We start from the raw sequence: 17,409 nt of genomic DNA on the forward strand, positions 1-17,409 counted from the left end.
CACCGTCCTCCCTCCTCCTCTCTCTCCCTCTCTCCCTTCTTTGTTCCTTCCTTCCCTCCTTCCTTCCTCTCTTCTTTCCTTCATCAAATATGAGTGGTTACAGAGCACCCACTGTGTGTGGAGCAAAGGTTGCTGTATCTCTACAGTGGGATTGTTTGTATGAAACAGCAGCACAGTGGCTGGGCCTTTGCAAGGACTGGATCAATAGTTGGGTGAAAGCTACTTCTCAGGTCGGAAAATCTGCCTAGAAACCGCCTAACTGAGCTCTGTTACAGATAAGGAAACTGAGGCCCCAAGTGGCTGCCCAAGTCCCCATCTCAAGATCGAGGCAAGCCTGGGGCCTGAGCCCAGGGGCTTTGGCTCCCACTTGGGCAGTCCTCGCTGCTTTGGTGGGGAGGGTGGAATCCTTGTTTCAGGCTAGAGAGGCGAGGATGGGTCTTGATCATCAGAAGCCAAAAATCATGCCTTCCTCCATGCCCTGTCTGTCTCTCTCTTTCTGTGTCTCTGTCTCTAATACACACACAGGGACTGTCCTTGAGTGGTGTTTCCAGGGGGCAGCCATGGTGGAACAGAGGTGCCGCTCCTGGGGCAATGTGGGAATGCTCAGTGCCCCTCTGCTGCAGAGGGTCCTTGAAACCTCCTTCCCCCTGACCCCGGGGGACAGCCTGTGGGCCCTGCTCACACAGCGTCGGGCAGAGGCTGAGGGCAGCTCCCCTACCCCATCCCTGCCCAGCCCCGCTGCACTCCTCTAACAGGGAGAAACCAGAATGTCCCGTCCAGGGTTTGTCCTCCACGGGGCGCTCACTGACACCTTTCCCATGGCCCCTCGCTGCCGCCGGACGACCGGCCTGCTCTCCCTTCCACAGCTACCCTCCAGGCCTCCTGCCCCGCCTTCCACTGGCCCTTTGCTCGTCCTGTGCCTTAGGCCCTCTGACAGCTGTTTCCACCTTTTCTACCTGAGTGAAATTCCAAAGGAAAAAAAAATCAGTAACACAGTCACACGCCTCCCATGATTCACAGCGTGCGGATCATAAGGGGAAGAATCCCAGCTTGTTAAGAAGCGTGTGCAGGGCCTTGTAATTGACAGGTTCAGGAGCAGCACCAGCCTCGCGTGGCTGGAACCAGGCGCTCCGTTCTTTTCCCTTTCTGCCTTTCACCGCTGCTCTTCCTGTCTCCTTTGGTGCATGGGCCTCCTTTCACAGATACCACTCCCTCGTGTCCGAGGAAGATGGTCACCAGCAGACTCAATTCTGATCGTCCTAACTGCCAGGTTCGGCTTAGCCGCTGCCCCTAGTAGGCACTGTGCCCTGGACCCACTTTCTAAGCCCACAAAAATATTCCCATTTAAAGCCAAGCAGAAAAACATGAACTTTTTAGCTGAAGAAATTTTAACATGGTATTAATATATTTTATACAAATACCATCTGAGATATAATTTTTTTAAAAGATTTATTTATTTATTTGAGAGGCAGAGTTACAGAGAGAGGGAGAGATAGAGAGAGGTCTTCCATCTGCTGGTTCACTCCCCACATGGCTGCAATGGCCAGAGCTGTGCCAATCCAGAGCCAGGAGCTTCTTCTGGGTCTCCCATGTGGGTGCAGGGGCACAAGCCTTTGGGCCATCTTCTACTGCTTTCCCAGGCGCATTAGTTGGGAGCTGGATCAGAAGTGGAGCAGATGGGACTCAAACCAGCACCCATATGTGCACTAGACTTAACCTGCTATACCAGAGTGCCAGCCCCGAGAAGCATTTTTTTTTTTTTTAGAGACAAGGACAAAAGCAAAAGTGTTCAGGGCTCTCAAAATCCCATCCATACCTGGTTGACCCACTCAGGGAGAGAGTTGCCCTCTCTCAGTGTTCATGGGTTAATCTTAGGGAAGACTCCGATTGTTCCTGATAGGACCGCATCCCAGGACAAATCACCCCACCGAGAAAGATGTTGGTCTCTGATGGGCCAGGCTTGCGTCTCAGGCCCTGCCCCCTCCCCAGGGGGCGCAGGATATCAATCCCATAAGCACAAGGAGCAGGTTTCCCACCAGGAGGATTCTGTTTCAAGACCATCCACCATAGCTTGACTCTCTCCTCGCAAATGCTGCCTCCCTTTGTCACACCTTCCCTAACACCTGCACCTTCCCTCCCTCCCCCAAACAACTCACTGCCTCTACTTCCACACTCCCTTAGCAGTTTGTTCTGGTAGGAGCCTAAGTGACCAGAGCACAGTCTCCTTCAGTAATGTGAGCTCTTTGAAGGCAGAGGGAGGGAGTGGGCAATAGAAATCTTGACTATAGGAATGAGCAGAAAGAGATGGCAGGCACCAGGATGCGAAGGAGTTGGGGTGTAGAGGATGTAGGAGATGAGGCTGGAAAGAGAACAGACAAGATCGCTGGAGGCATGGGTCCCAGATAAAGGAATTTGGATTTTTATCCTGCAAGTCAGGGCTCTTAACCTGGCTCCAAGGAGAGACTAGAGGGGACCTGAAACGGTGTGGAATGCTGAATCTTGGTGGCTTTTTCTGCAAGGAAGGGCCGTGATACTCCTCAGATTTCCCAAGGGGGTTCTTTCCTGAAAGGGTTAAGGATTGCCTAGCTCCTGGAGGAAGGAGACCCACACTGCTCTGGACACTATTCTGTGGCGATGGGCTGGAGGGGCAGTGGAGGAGAGCTGTCAGGAACCTGGAACGAGAGTCAAGGAGGATGATGATGGCTTCCTGTAGGGCAGTGTAGGTGACAGACAGCAGAGAGGGGCTGTTGGAATGAGAGATGCTGCAGTAGCCTGGGCAGGGGCTGGCTTGCGTGTCATGGGACAGAGAGCACGGGCACGTGACTCCAAGACATCTAGTTTGCTTGCGTCATGACCTTGTCATAGAATCACTTGAAGCTGTTTTTTATCATTGTTATGTCTCTCTCCCATCTCGACATGGGAATGATTGAATTTCTAAGGTTTAAGGGCTCTGATACATACACAAGTTGCCGCTTTGCTTCTTTCCTTTGAGTTCAGCGTTGCCCTGATCACACATGGTATCAGACCCCTAGGGACCCGTGTATTGAGCCCAGTCCTCTGCGTGTTTAATGCACAGAGAGCGGCTTGGAGGGCCACACGGAAGTCTCAATGGTTTGTTTCTCTAACTCGCGACTGTGTCACCCTCCCCAGCTACCCGCTGCCTTCTCCAGTGCTCAGCAGCTCGGAGCGACTGCCCTTCGGCATCGAGGAGAATGGGGGCACCCCGTTCCCCACCAAAGTGCCGGGAAGGCACCACCACCACCACCAGCACCACCCCAGCTATGGCCTCACGCTGACACTGGAGAGCAAAGAAGGGCCTTTGAGGTCCCCCAACTCCAGCAGCAAGTCCCTTACAAGTGAGTGGGGGACAGAGGGCAGGGCAGGGGTTGGGGAGGGCCTCCAGGGCGGCACAAGTCAGTGGTGTTGTTAATACTGGGCGAGAGCAGACAGGAACTTTATGCGTTCAGGTGGGTGAAGTGTAGGGATCCTGGTTTGGTTTGGTTTGGTTTGGCAGTAGGAGTCTATTGCACTGCAGGGGAACAGGCCTCTCCCCTTCTCATTTCTTAACAGTTCTCTGCTTCTGGGTCACCCAGCACTGGCAAAGCAATGGAAAAGAGAGGGAGGGCAGGGAGGGGGTCCCTAATGATAGACACCCATTCTGTCCCAGCAGTGACATCCTACTTTTTTTTTTTTTTTAATTTTTGACAGGCAGAGTGGACAGTGAGAGAGAGACAGAGAGAAAGGTCTTCCTTTTGCCGTTGGTTCTGATCCGATGGCAGGAGCCAGGTGCTTCTCCTGGTCTCCCATGGGGTGCAGGGCCCAAGCACTTGGGCCATCCTCCACTGCACTCCCTGGCCACAGCAGAGAGCTGGCCTGGAAGAGGGGCAACCGGGACAGGATCGGTGCCCCGACCGGGACTAGAACCCGGTGTGCCGGCGCCGCAAGGCGGAGGATTAGCCTATTGAGCCACGGCGCCGGCCCAGTGACATCCTACTTTTAAGGGCAAGGTGGTGGCAGGTGGATCAGTCTGTCTGCTATTACAGGTCCCAGAAAAGTTAGAAAACTAGAGAGGGAGCAGTCAGAAACGTGTTTAGCAACAGGACGGAGTAGTTTTGTATCTTAAATCTCAGGAAAAAAATATGGGCTTGGATTTTGTTGTGTCTGTTATTTTTCTAGAGACTGTTTTATTATAGTTTACCAAATAATTCGGTTTTGATCACCTGAGGGGAAAGAACTGGCTCTTTATCATGTGTGGTTTGAACAGCACTGAGATAGAGACAAGCATCTAGGGGCTTGGGTTCTGGTTCTCACAGTGGAGCCGAGTCCCTTCTTGGGACTCAATTCTCTCATCTGTGAAATGGGTGGAGGGGTGGAGATGATCACCAGAGGGTATTCCAGCTCTGGAGCCTGAGAGCTGATGAAAGAGTGGTCCATCCACCTTGACCTGCAACCCAGCTACAGGAACGGTTCAGGGCTGGCTGAGCTAGAAGTGGGAACACGTCACCCACTTGGTGTGGAAGAATCGGAACTCTATCCCCTCGTTCCTACCCTGCCCTTGCCCAAGCCCATGCCTCATCTTTCTGTAACCTGCGTGACTCACAGCTCGTAAGGGTCACAGTTATGGTGCATCCTCCATAGCGCGGCTGCCAGCGTCATAGCTGTCCCCAGGTGGCTTGGACCAAATGCCATCAGGCCTTGCAATGGCTCATTGCTGCCTGGGGCAAAGCCCTCGCTTCTGAGCCTGGCCACTCTTACACCTTCCCAGCCTGGCCCCTGCCAAGGCCGTCAGCTTCCCCCATGCACCCCCACAGTGTAGCTACACGGAATGACTCTCTTCTCCCTGAATACTATGCTGAGTCCCAGCCGGATCCTTTTTACCTGTTGTTCCTTCTGCCAGAAATGCTTTCTCCAGCCCAGTGAACTCCTACACACATCCCTGATATTCTACACACATCCACTCAGGTATTCTCAACCACCCCTCCCCATCCCTGGCTTTGACGTGCCTTTCCTCTGTTCCTGTAGCAACCGAACCACCCATTTATCACTCTAACCTGGAATATCTGTACTTAACGTCTGTCTCCCCATTGGACGAGAATTGCATCTCATTCATCTTTTTATTCCAGTTCCCCAGATCTCAGCTGCTGACAACATGTGGCACATGTTTTAGTGTGTGATGAATATTTAAGATTTCATGAGTATTTTCTTGTACATATATATATATATATTTATTTATTTATTTATTTTGACAGGCAGAGTTGGACAGAGAGAGAGAGACAGAAAGGTCTTCCTTTTTCCATTGGTTCACCCCCCCCAGATGGCTGCTCGGCAGGCGTGCTGTGCCAATCTGAAGCCAGGAGCCAGGTGCTTCCTCCTGGTCTCCCATGCAGGTGCAGGGCCCAAGGACCTGGGCCATCCTCCACTGCCTTCCCGGGCCACAGCAGAGAGCTGGACTGGAAGAGGAGCAACCGGGGCAGAATCCAGCGCCCCAACCAGGACTAGAACCTGGGGTGCTGGCGCCATAGGCAGAGGATTAGCTTAGTGAGCTGCAGCGCCAGCCTAAGTATTTTCATGTATTAGTAAATTCAAGCTAGAGGGAGGAATGCCAGCAGGCTAAACCAAACTGATAACAAAAATCAGTGGATTTGATTTTAGAAAGGTAATGTGGGCCCAAGAGCTTGGGCCCTGCAAGTCCCTTACAAGTGAGTGGGGGACAGGGGGCAGGAGGAAGAACCTGGTTCCCGGCTTCAGATCGGCACAGCACACTGGCCTTGGCGGCCATTTGTTGGGGGGGTGAACCAACGGAAGGAAGACCTTTCTCTCTGTCTCTCTCTCACTGTCATACTCTGCCTGTAAAAAAAAAAAAAAGTAATGTGGCTTTTAAGGGCACATTTCTTTGGCTGTTCGCCTGAACACTTACCTTCCCAATATGCATAGCGTATTTTCCATTTTTCAAAGCCTTTGTACATGAATGACCTCATTCAGTTTTCACAGCAACCCTGCAAGGTAAGTTCATTTTCATTTTTAAAATGGCTCAAAGGCTCAGACAGGTAACATGACTTCCCCAGGGGTGCTCAGCTCCGTGGAACCTTGACCTCAGACTTTCTTAAACCCCAGCCAACCACTGATGCGTACTCAGGGGATCTCCACTGCTGGAGGAGGCAGGGGCAGGCACAAAGGGCATGGGAGTCGGGCTGTGCTAGATGTCCCCTGTAGCCTCGTGTCTGCCTGTCCTTCCAACCTTTCCTTCTTCATTTCCCTTACCACTGCATAGAGCTGAGTCCAGGAGCACCTGCCCTGTTCAGCGAAGCCGCTGCCCATCTCAAGAAGCTGGAATTGGAAACTGTGAAGGCGCCCGGGCCCTGGCCTGCTCTGCACATCAACATAAACAAGGTGCTGAGGGCCGGGGCTGCGCGATGAGCCTGGCTTTGGTGCTCATGTCCGACTGGAATGATCACCCTGGCCTGCATCCTGACCACATGCCTGTGCCTTGGAGGGGTGATGTGTTCTCCATCTTTCCAGACATTTCTGCTTAAGGCTGTCTTCTAGGAGCAAAGATTCACTTGCTCGTTTTGGGTGAATACAGTTCTAGGCATTGCCACATGCTCCTTGGGTTGATTTCTTTCTCTTAATCTCTTGGTTTTCAACTTTTCTTCTGTAATATTTATGATAAATGATTTTTAATATGGATTTACCCAGAGTTTGACCACAATCCAAAAAATATTTTGCAAGGAATGTAGCATATTGTGCAGTAGAGATCTCACAAGCTGTATAGTCATTTATAGTTGCCAAGATTATTGGTGGGATATTGATAAGAGTGTCTTGCTCCAGGTGAAGGCATATCTGAGACACCTGTGAGTTACTGAGCACTCCCTGGAACTCAAACTATAACTTCCCTCCTTTTTCCTCCACTCAAAGAAATGCATCAATAAGCAAGTAGGTTAGTGATGTGATTATACAGGTTAACTTTGACTTTGACCTAAGACATAAGCATATTACCTCACACCTTCATTGCTTGCAAGAGTTTTTAACTTCTTATCATGACACCACAGTAAGGGACTACTGGGCTGGAAGGCTTCTAACAGCCTCAAGGAGCTGGAATTTTCTGGTTCACGTAAGGTAACGTTCTGTTCTTAATTTAATGGTGAGAAGTCATTCTCACTACCCAACTGCAGAGTTTGTACCTGGGGTATTATGTCACATTAAGCTGCCACTTGCAATGCTGGCATCCCATATTGTGGTGCCAGTTTGAGTCCCCACTGCTCTACTTCCTCTTGTTCTAGCTCCCTACTTACTAATGCACCTGAGAAGGCAATGGAACATGGTGCAAGTACTTGGGTCCCTGTCACCCAACTGGGAGACCAGGATGGTGGTCCTAGCTCCTGCCTTCAGTCTGGCCCAGAGCTGGATGTTGGAGCCATTTAGGGAGTGAACCAGCATGTGGAAGATGTCTGTCTGTCTGTCTCTGACCCTCCTTCTCTCTCTCTGCCTTTCAAATAAATCTTAAGGGAAAAAAACATAATTGTATCCAAAATTATCACAGGAATTTAAACCTCATCAGATTTTGAATGTGTAAACAATTAGTATAAACAATTTAAACATGCATCTGATCATTTCTTAATCCCCAAATGGCATCCCCAAGCAGATGGGCTATTTCCAATTATAGTAATATAAAGCCCAATTATCATTCATTTGTGTTTCAAAATCTGTATTTCTATGTCAATTATAAAGTGTATTTCTATAGTTAAAATTGATTGAACATATAATTTAAAAATATAGTCATTCAGAAGACAGAAAGCACAATATTTTAGGAGCCATCTTCCAGGTAGGAAATATGATTTCAAAATCCAGGTATTTATCTCCCATAGAGATGTCTTTTAAACAAGCAGATTCATACAATGATGCACAAATTTTCCAAAATTTATATTGGCCTTTACCTGAGTCAGTTCCAACAACTGAACATTAGTGCTCTTGTTTTGTCCAAATCAAACAGGAACAAACCAGCTTGAATTTCACATCCCAAACAGCAGGTTAGATTTACTAAATTCAAGAGGAAAACCAATGCTGAATTTCCATTCCTTTTTACTTTCATAGCACTCCATTTTTTAAGTAGATCTTTGGTCATTACTGTCAGTGTAGCTCTACATCCCCTTAAGCAATTGTCAGAAACCTCAGATGGGCTTTATAACCAACTTAATTTCTGTATCCAAGCATATCATTCCAAAAAAAAACTAATTAAAAATTAACTCTTCATATATCAATAAAAGCATCCACTCAAGTATGAAGCAAATACTTTCATGTAACAGGATTTACAAACACAAATTACCTAAAGGCTAGCCTGTAAAACTCATCTTTCAAAATGAATGAGGGACTTATTTACCTAAAGGAGAAAGCCAAGTCCCTTAGGATAATGAACACAGTCAAATGAGCCAGTTCTTTCAACCCAACGTGATGCCCGAGAATCATTAGCGGGCTCACATCTGGTGCACTTTTTATTTTTTCAGTTGTATTTTCTTTTCTAAACAAAAGACCTAGCATGAAAGGCCATTCGTATCTTCTTTCTCCTTTTTTATTTTATATTTATTTAGTATTTTATATTTTATATTTATTTATATTTTATATTTTATATTTATATTTATATTTATATATGTTTATATATAAATAAAATAAAATATATATTTATATATAAAAATAATATATATAAATATATATTTATATATATTTATATTTATATTTTATATTTATATTATATATTATATTTTATATTTATTTAGTAGACGATAGTGCTGAGCTCTGTTCTATCAAATGCTGTATCCTACATGTGTTTGGAGGTTCCCACTGGGAAACTGTATCCATATTATCTTTTCTTTATTAAATGATGTCAGGCAGCCAATTGACCTGTACTTCCGCTACTTTTATAGTATTCCTACTATGTGCACCAAAGTGCTCAACAGGATTTTTGAATTAATGAATACGATTAATTTTGGAACTTGCAAAATTTGAGGCCTTTAGATCATTTTAAATTCTTGCCCTCATCCATGGGGGCTGATAAGCCTCACTTGGTCCTCATAGCAATGAACTGACTCCTGGCCATAATATTTAACCGACATCTCTTCCAGTAATAACACCATGTCATCTTCAGTATATAATAACATGCCAGTATATGATAACACCGTAAGTGTCTTCGGTATGTATGTATTGAACACTTAACATGCTAAGCAACATGTTTTCACTGGGATATGTAATAACTACAACAGGCATGGTTGACAATAAGGCATTATTTCCCAAAATATACCATCAGAGATGACTTCAAGAGTATACGTGGATGAGTACTTTTTATTTTATTAAGTATGTCACTATCATCATGTGTATTATAGCAAATATAATCATCACAAATCCATTGATTTCAAAGATACTGCCTTGGCAGAGTACAGATAGGTAGTCCCAGGGTAACAGATCCTAACTGGAGCCCATGAATTATAGGGGCACATGTTCAGACAATAAAACACAACAAAATAATGAAGGTGGTAAATTTCTAAAGTCCAAAACACCACCATAAGGTAACACACAGAGATTCCTTGTTGAGAATTGGGATTGCCCCAAGACTTAGGGCGGGAATATCAAGGAGTGTTTTGCAAGCCTTTCCCTTGACCCAGCATGTCCAAGAATTGGATTTTCCTCGAATGCGGTAGCACTTATGAGGAAATAGCTGTGGTCTGGAGTGGAGGAACATGGGAGCCGAATTCCTGGTTCTGCCACCAGCTCTCACCACGAGCTTCTGGGAGAGCCCCTTCCTCCCTTTAAAGCTGCGCCCGAATTCTGAGACACCCTCTCCTTACTTCAAGAGCGAGCAAGACAATGGGCTTGTGACTGGCAGGACACCGGCACAAATATAAGGAGCGGGCGACACGTTGGTCTATACCTTTCAGTCTGTGTGTCATTTGCAGTTACCACGGCTGGGGGAATGCTAATCTTCGTGTTTTTTTCTTTTTGCCTACATTTTGGTTTTTCTCAGGCTGAGGAAAAGAAGGTTTCCGAGAAGACTCTGCAGACCCCGCTGTTGCCTTCCCCCGTGGCCGATCACGTGAAGTGTAACATCCTGAAAGCCCAGCTGGAGAACGCCTCCCGAGGGAACGCCCAGGTGGGTGGAGCTTGCCATCACGTGACCAGATTTCCCCAATGCTCTAGAGGAGGACACTGTGTCAGTCAGGAGACAGGAGCCTGGCCTTGGTGTAAGAGCTGGGCCTTGAATATCAAAAATCATTAAATGATGAACGAAAGGCAGAAAGAGAACCCGGTTCTCCAGTGTTAAGGTGTATGATAGTCTTTAGCCCAGCCAGGCCCTGTCTGCTCACTCTACCCAGCTCACAGGACCCCATTCGGAGTCAGAGGTACCACAGGTAGCCACTGCAGGAAGTGCTTTGTGTCCCAGCGGCTGAGGCTCAGAGGTGCTGTAAGTATGAAAATTCAGATGCATGGAGAAGTCCCTGAGCAGGGGCCATTGTGGCTTGCGCTGGTGTCTTAGCTCAGAGGCCAGGTCCTGAGGCCCCTGATGCACACTCTGAGAAGGGGGGTGCCAGCCAGCAGGGGCTGCCCTGTCTGAGGTGGACACAAAGGCACTGGGTCTACCACTGTTGGCAAACTCTAACCAAGGAGCAGGAAGTGGACAGGAAGGAGCGCATCCCTTCCCATTGGTGCCGCCCACAGGCCTAACAGGTTCCGGGCCCCAGTTCCACAAAGTGGAGGGCAGGAGGGTGGGTTTAGACATGAGGGGTGTTCACCACCATATACTCCCGCACTTGCTCCATGACGGTTATCACTGGCCATGTGTAGTGATAATGACCTCACCCTCTGGCCACAAATGCAGCCTTGGGATCATTTTCTCCACCATGTGCTGAGGCTATACCACCAGAGCTGGCACCCAACCTGAAACACATTTGCCAACCCTGCCCTGGAAACATACAAATGCTACTGTTTGTCCATGATTTCATTAGAAAAGTATGTAACTATCTACTTCTTTCCTATGAACCCAGGATCTATGCCAGTGTTGCCAAGGATAAAGCAAATGTTCATTAATTATTTTATTATTTCCATTTATATATGTGGCAATCTGAATCATTTAGATCCTTCCAGAACCATACCATGAAAAATGAGAACACTTACCAAATTTTTTTTTTCCCATTTCTGGGACTGCGAAATGAAGAGGAGAAAGTAAGATGTAGAACAGATTTCAAAGTCAGGTGGTCTGGGTTTGAGTCTTGATCTGCTGTTTATCAGCAATGTCACCCTAAGCTTGTTTTCTAACCTCTGTGAGCATCAGTTTTATCATATGTAAAATGGGATGACAGTACCTGCCACCTTAGTTTATGGTGAAGATTAAGTGAGATGACGTATGTAAAGTCTCTGATGCAATGCCTTGCTGTACCACTGTGGACATACTGACGACAATGGTTACAGATAATGAAACTGGTGGGGGCACTGACTGCTTGCAGATAACAGCAGTGGTACTTTTCACAATCAGGAAACTTCTCATCACAAATGCAGTTACATCAATATTAGAGTCCCAAATTCTCTTTGTTTTAATTCTACTTTAGTTGTTTTATTAAAGCATGACATTTTTCTAACCTTACAGAACAACCAAAAAAGTTGATATTATCTACATTAGAAAGTTCTGTTATGAAGGTGGGCGTTTGGCACAGATGGTTAAGGGGCCTCTTGGGATGAGCACATCCCACGTCGGATGCCTGGGTTCAAGCCTCAGCTCTGCTTCTGATTCTACTTTCCTGATGGTGTGCCCTCTGGGAGGCAGCAAGTGATGGCTCAAATACTTGGGTCTCTCACCCAAGTGGGACACCCAGAGTGAGGTCCAGGTTCCTACCTTGGGCCCAGCCAACCCCCTGCTATTGCAGGCATTTGGGAGCGAACCAGCAGATGGGAGCTCTGTCTGTCTCTTTCTTTCTCTCTCTCTCTCTCTCTCAAATTCTAAAATATATTTTATTTTGAAGAGTATAGGGAAGAGGTGAGAAACAGTTAAGAAGAAAAGAAAATGTCCTTTCCAAACATATGGAAGGGCACAAAGCAGGAAAGGGGAAGTGGGCGAGGTGTGAGGTCAGGAATTTCCAAGTGTTTCCCAAGATGTTCTAAGGGTGCCTCTATAGGATGGGCCCTGCTAATTCGGGAAATGCTGTACACCCAGTCCCCTGGGCCGTTCCCCCATACACATTAGCTTCCTGTAGGCTCAGGGACATTCTGCAAAATAGAAACCTTAGTTTCTTTCACACCTAGTTGGCCACAAAATGCTTTGTAAAGCAGCTGCCACTGACATCTATAGAGCTAGTGTCCTCGGGAGCACAGGAACATGTGTGAGGAATCCCTGGGTTACAGTGGGCTGAGGAGTAGTGGCAGGGGGCTGGGGGTTGATGCACAGGCTAAGCGCACTGCTAGGGGCATAAGTGTTCATTCTCTGTTGACATCAAGATAAGGAAGATAAGGAAGATAAGGAAAAGAAGCAGAAATAAAATAGGCCAGGGGTGCCATCTGTCTTTTGCTAGCTCTACAAAAAGCTTTGATCCGGAAGTAGGATCTGCATGTGGGCAACCATGACTGGCTGTCAATGCAGGGACCTCCAAGTCGGTATCCTGGAGAGTTGTGTACTATGTGTCTCTAGAACAGAGGCCAGGGTCTGTATGGTGTGTTAGCTGCTGCACCGCCCACCGACCACCGGTGTGAATTCAGCTGGCCTGCCTGGCTGAGTGAATGTCCCTTCCTCTCCTGCTGTTGTTTTGGGGGCTCAACAGAGAGAGGGGACGACAAGGCTTTCATCAAAATCATCCCAGGCTTATCCCGCTTTGTACGCTGTGAGTGCTTGTGTGAGCATAGAGCTCACCATTATTCCTGATCTAAGTGGGAGGTGAGGGATGAAACCATGGCTCCGGCTTTTCCTATCCCATCCCGTTCTCATTCAAGCATGAGCTGGCACACAGCAGGTGTTCCATAAAAGTGAGACTATAGGAATTGGCTGCAGTCATACGACTTGGAGTCTTTCTCCTCATAGTGGGGAGTGACACTGGAAAATGGTTTGTTTGTTTTTATTTTTTTTTTAGTAACTTAAGTAAACAGCAGAGCAAGGTTTGCTATTGATTGAACCATTAGTGAATTGGCTCTTCGGCCCACCCTCATGTTTCTGTCATCCTTTGGATGTAAGACTTGAAAACATCTTCACATGCAATATACTCAGTTCTGACTAACCTGACTGTTGTCTCTAACAGATTGGAAAAGAAGAAGCAACGTTTGTAAATATCAATAAGAAAACCAGTCTTCCGGACACTAATGTAAGGTCTGTTGCTTCTTGTTTGAATGGGGAAATGATACGCTCTATATCATCAGCATTACTCTCAAAACATCGCTCATGGGGGAAATGATAAAACTGGAGAAGAAAAATAAAACTGAGGAATGTGAGCCCAAAGAGACGTGCTTAAATGACTTCCATTAAGCCTCAGAAATGCCTCTTCATTTCAGTGTTACTATTTCTACACACTTCACTGATGAAGAGCTCCATCCCTTTGGGTTGTCTTTCAGGCTCGTAGAGCTGCCTGTGACATTCCTGTACGTGAAGTCCTTTAAAAGCCCCGATTTCTCTCACAGTAGAGTCCGCCCGCCTTCGAGCTCTGGAGGCCCCTGTGTTCCCTGTCATCACAGCCCTGCCCTTTCACTAGGCCTTCTCTTAGCCGAAGTCCAGGTGCCCCAAGTCTCCACTCCTGTCTCCCACCTTGGTGGTCCTCCATGAAGTTCTCCCAGATACCAGCCACTCCACCCAGTCCAGGCTGCATACTGCCGCCATGGGCCGTGCGTCCTCCGGGGCCCATGTTCGGTTCACTCTGCAGTCCCAGCTTGAGACCATGGACACAGCATACACTGGCCCCACTCCATAGGTGCTCATTAACGTGTTTATTCAACCAACATTTCTGATGCACTGACTGCATACACGGCTCTGGATCAGGCACTTAATAGAAGACACTATAGAAGCCCGGAAGTGCTCATTGGTTTTCTGGGGCCCTCAACTTATTTCGATGCCCCTTTAGTCTCAGAAGACAATTGCTGATTTTTAAAAAATGAAATTAGGGGGGCTATTGTTGTGGTGCAATAGGTTAAGCCACCGCTCACAACACCTGCATCCTGTATTGAAGTGCCACTTCAAGTCCGAGCTGCCCTACTTCCTCTGATCCAGCTTTCTGCGTATACACGTGGGAAGCCGCAGGTGGTGACCCAAGTACTTGGGCCCCTACCACCCATGTGGGAGGCCAGGGTGGAGTTCCTGGCTCCTGGCTTTGGCCTGGCCCAGACCTGCCTGGCCATTGTAGCCATTTGGAGAGTGAACCAGCAGATGAAAGGTCTTTTTCTTTGTCTCTCATTCTCTCTCTGTTGCTCTACCTTCCAAATGAATAAATAAATAAAGCTTGAAAAAAAAGAAAATTGGGGCTAGTGTTTGGCACAGTGGTGTGAGTGGTGTGAGTCCCCTCCTTGGGGTTCCCACGTGCTGTATGGAGGGCCTGATTCGAGTCCCAGCTGCTCTGCTTCTGATTCAGCTGCCTGCTAATTTACATGTTGGGAGGCATCAGGTAATGGCTCAAATACATGGGTCCTTGCCACCATATAAGAGACCTCGGTTGAGTTGTGAGGTCTCCTGGCCATTGCAAGCATTTTTGGAGTGAATCAGCTGATAGAAGATCTCACTCTGTCTCTCTGCCTTTCATATAAAATGAAAATAAGTAAATAAAAATTAAATAAAAAAGAAATTAGTCATGACTGATAGGACAGTGTGAAAGCTTTTCTTTAAATCAGTTTTGAGTAGGACCCATTGGTTATATGCCATACAATGGCTCTTTGAAAAGTTGATAAAAATGCATAGAATGAAAACACTATGCATCAATTTCCACGGTAGTTTTTTGACCAAAGAAACTTTTTTTTGAAAGATTTATTTATTTATTTGAAAGTCAGAGTTACACAGAGAGAGGAGAGGCAGAGAGAGAGAGAGAGAGAGAGAGAGGTCTTCCATCTGATGGTTCACTCCCCAATTGGCCACAACGGCTGGAGCTGAGCCAATCTGAAGCCAGGAGCCAGGAACTTCTTCTGGGTCTCCCATGCAGGTGAAGGGGCCCAAGGACTTGGGCCATCTTCTACTACTCTCCCAGGCCACAGCAGAGAGCTGGATCGGAAGTGGAACAGCCTTGTCTCGAACTGGCACCCATATGGAATGCCGGCGCTTAAGGCCAGGGCGTTAACCCGCTGCGCCGCAGTGCTGGCCCTGAAACTTATCTTCTAATTCTATTGTTTCATGAATTTCTGAAGTACTCCTGGATTTTCTTGAGGAAATATAAACATGAAACTTAATTTTTAACATTTTCATATATACATGAAATTCAACTTTTAGAGCAAGTCCTGAAGGTCTTCTGATTATGCATTTTTCACATAAAATATACTATAGTTCATTATCACTTTAAAAATATATATATTCTGTGCTGTGTTTAAAATAGCATAACTTCCAGATTATTGGGAAGTACAAATGGGTTACCGTAGGTTTCTCTGCATTTGTTTGCCTGACAAAACCTGGTGATGAATGAAACCTGCATAGCAGGGAGTGGGAGTGCACTTCTGAGTGGGACAGTTTTATTTGTTAGCCCAAGTATATTTACTTCCCCATTTGCTGTGTTTTCTGCCCAGTGGCTTTTCAATTTTTTCTGTGATTTTAAGGTAGTAATTATTAAATCAGTAAAGCAGAAAGACAAAAAATGAATGGCCAATGTTATTGAGAAAGCAGTCCCTCCAGCCAAAACAAGAGATTCAGCCTGTGTGTTGGTGTTCTGTGTCTCTGTATGTCTCTAGAAGTCCTATTCCCATACGTGTGGAAACTGCGCAGCCAGCCGTGGAAAAGCCGGAAATCAAGCCGCCCCGAGTGAGGAAGTTGACAAGACAGTATAGCTTGTGAGTTCTGCACTGCGAGTTTTTCAATTATGACAGCCACAGTGATGCTAACTGTTCCATTAAGGATGCTTCTTGACCTTTAAGGCCGTTTCCAGAGAGCCACTTCCCAAATTCTGTTGATTTCTAATTTAGATCCTAATGGGACTAGATTTTTCTCCCTGAAAACATGACGTGGTTGGCCGCTGTATTCATAATTGATTGCACTAGAACAAATTACTCCAGGATTTGATGTGTGGCAGGACATGTATCAGCTGGTGGTTTTGTCTGTTGGGAGTGTGAGCGTGACTTAGCTGGATTTGCCATGGCTGCTCACAGGCTATGTTCAAGCTGTTGGCAAGGGATGTGGTCTCATCTGAGGGTTCATCCAGGTGGTTGCTGACGAGATCCAGTTCCTTGAGGGCTGTTGGACCAAGGTTGCTCTCAGTTTGTAGCCACGTGTACTTCCCCAGCTTTCTCCATTAGAGAAACACTCATTAGAACCAGCCAGAGTGGTAGCAGGGCCAATGCCACAGCCTTTTGTAACCTGTCTCAGAAACGACATCCCATCACTTTTGCCACATGTCATTCATTAGGAGCAAGACACTAGATCTCGCTCATGCTCAAGAGGTGGCTTTGGGTGACACATCCATACCAGGGTGGGGGTCCTTGGGGCTACAGCGGAAGCTATCTTCCACATCATATTAGTGCAAGGTGACCCGATCTGTCCACAGTGCCAGCGTTAACACTAAGCCTGTGGAGAGAGCCGCATCCCAGAGGGTCCCAGGACCACCAGGGGCCAGCTTAGCTTAACCAAAGTCTGTGGTGTGCATAGGCCTGTTCTAGGCACAGTCGGGGAATGGCAAAGTGTGACAGTTCCCGCCCAAGGACTCACAATTTATTAGAGGGAAAGACAAGTTCACAAATAATTACAATCCAAAGATAGGTAAAAGCTGTAGTATGGGTGATTGTGAGGTCAATAATATTTGTAATGCTGTTCTCAGTGAGGGGTCCTGTTTCTTGGCCCCCTTGCCTACAGCCCAAGCATGGGACCTGGAGGTGCAGTTGGCCAGAGAGCAGCAGGCAGTTCCCGGGACTCAGTGGGAAGCGAGGGGCTCTGGAGCTGGAGAGGCTCCTGTTGAGCACACTTGCTGCTTTCTAACTGTTAAGATTTATTCTTTGAGCCTCTCTTTCTATGTCTGTAAAATGAGTGTGATAATAGTGTCCCCTGAGGAATTTTGTGATAGCTAACATGGCCACGGGATGTGCTCCCCTTCCGTCCTTCTCCAGGACTTGGACGCCTCTGGGAAACTGTTGAATTTAGGGAGTACCCACGACAGGCAGCATCACTCCTGGTGTAATTCTCAACACACCACCGCGGACCTGCCATTTGCACCTTTGCAAAGGAAAAGAAGCTTGCACAGGATGGGAGCAGACACATCCTCATTAGCCCCA

General features: G+C 47.1%; 1 protein-coding gene across 2 annotated transcripts in view; it reads left to right on the plus strand.

Moving 5' to 3' along the window:
- Positions 1 to 17,409, plus strand: part of EPB41L4B (erythrocyte membrane protein band 4.1 like 4B) — a 146,522-nt gene that overhangs the window by 99,893 nt on the left and 29,220 nt on the right. For both annotated transcript variants that reach the window (XM_062207790.1, XM_062207789.1), the window contains exons 16-20: positions 3,151 to 3,356; positions 6,272 to 6,390; positions 10,013 to 10,138; positions 13,266 to 13,333; positions 15,880 to 15,978. In XM_062207790.1, coding sequence (XP_062063774.1) covers positions 3,151 to 3,356; positions 6,272 to 6,390; positions 10,013 to 10,138; positions 13,266 to 13,333; positions 15,880 to 15,978 — 618 coding nt within the window. The remainder of the gene's footprint in view (positions 1 to 3,150; positions 3,357 to 6,271; positions 6,391 to 10,012; positions 10,139 to 13,265; positions 13,334 to 15,879; positions 15,979 to 17,409) is intronic.

Source organism: Lepus europaeus, chromosome 12, assembly GCF_033115175.1.
Source record: "Lepus europaeus isolate LE1 chromosome 12, mLepTim1.pri, whole genome shotgun sequence".
Taxonomy (NCBI): Eukaryota; Metazoa; Chordata; class Mammalia; order Lagomorpha; family Leporidae; genus Lepus; species Lepus europaeus.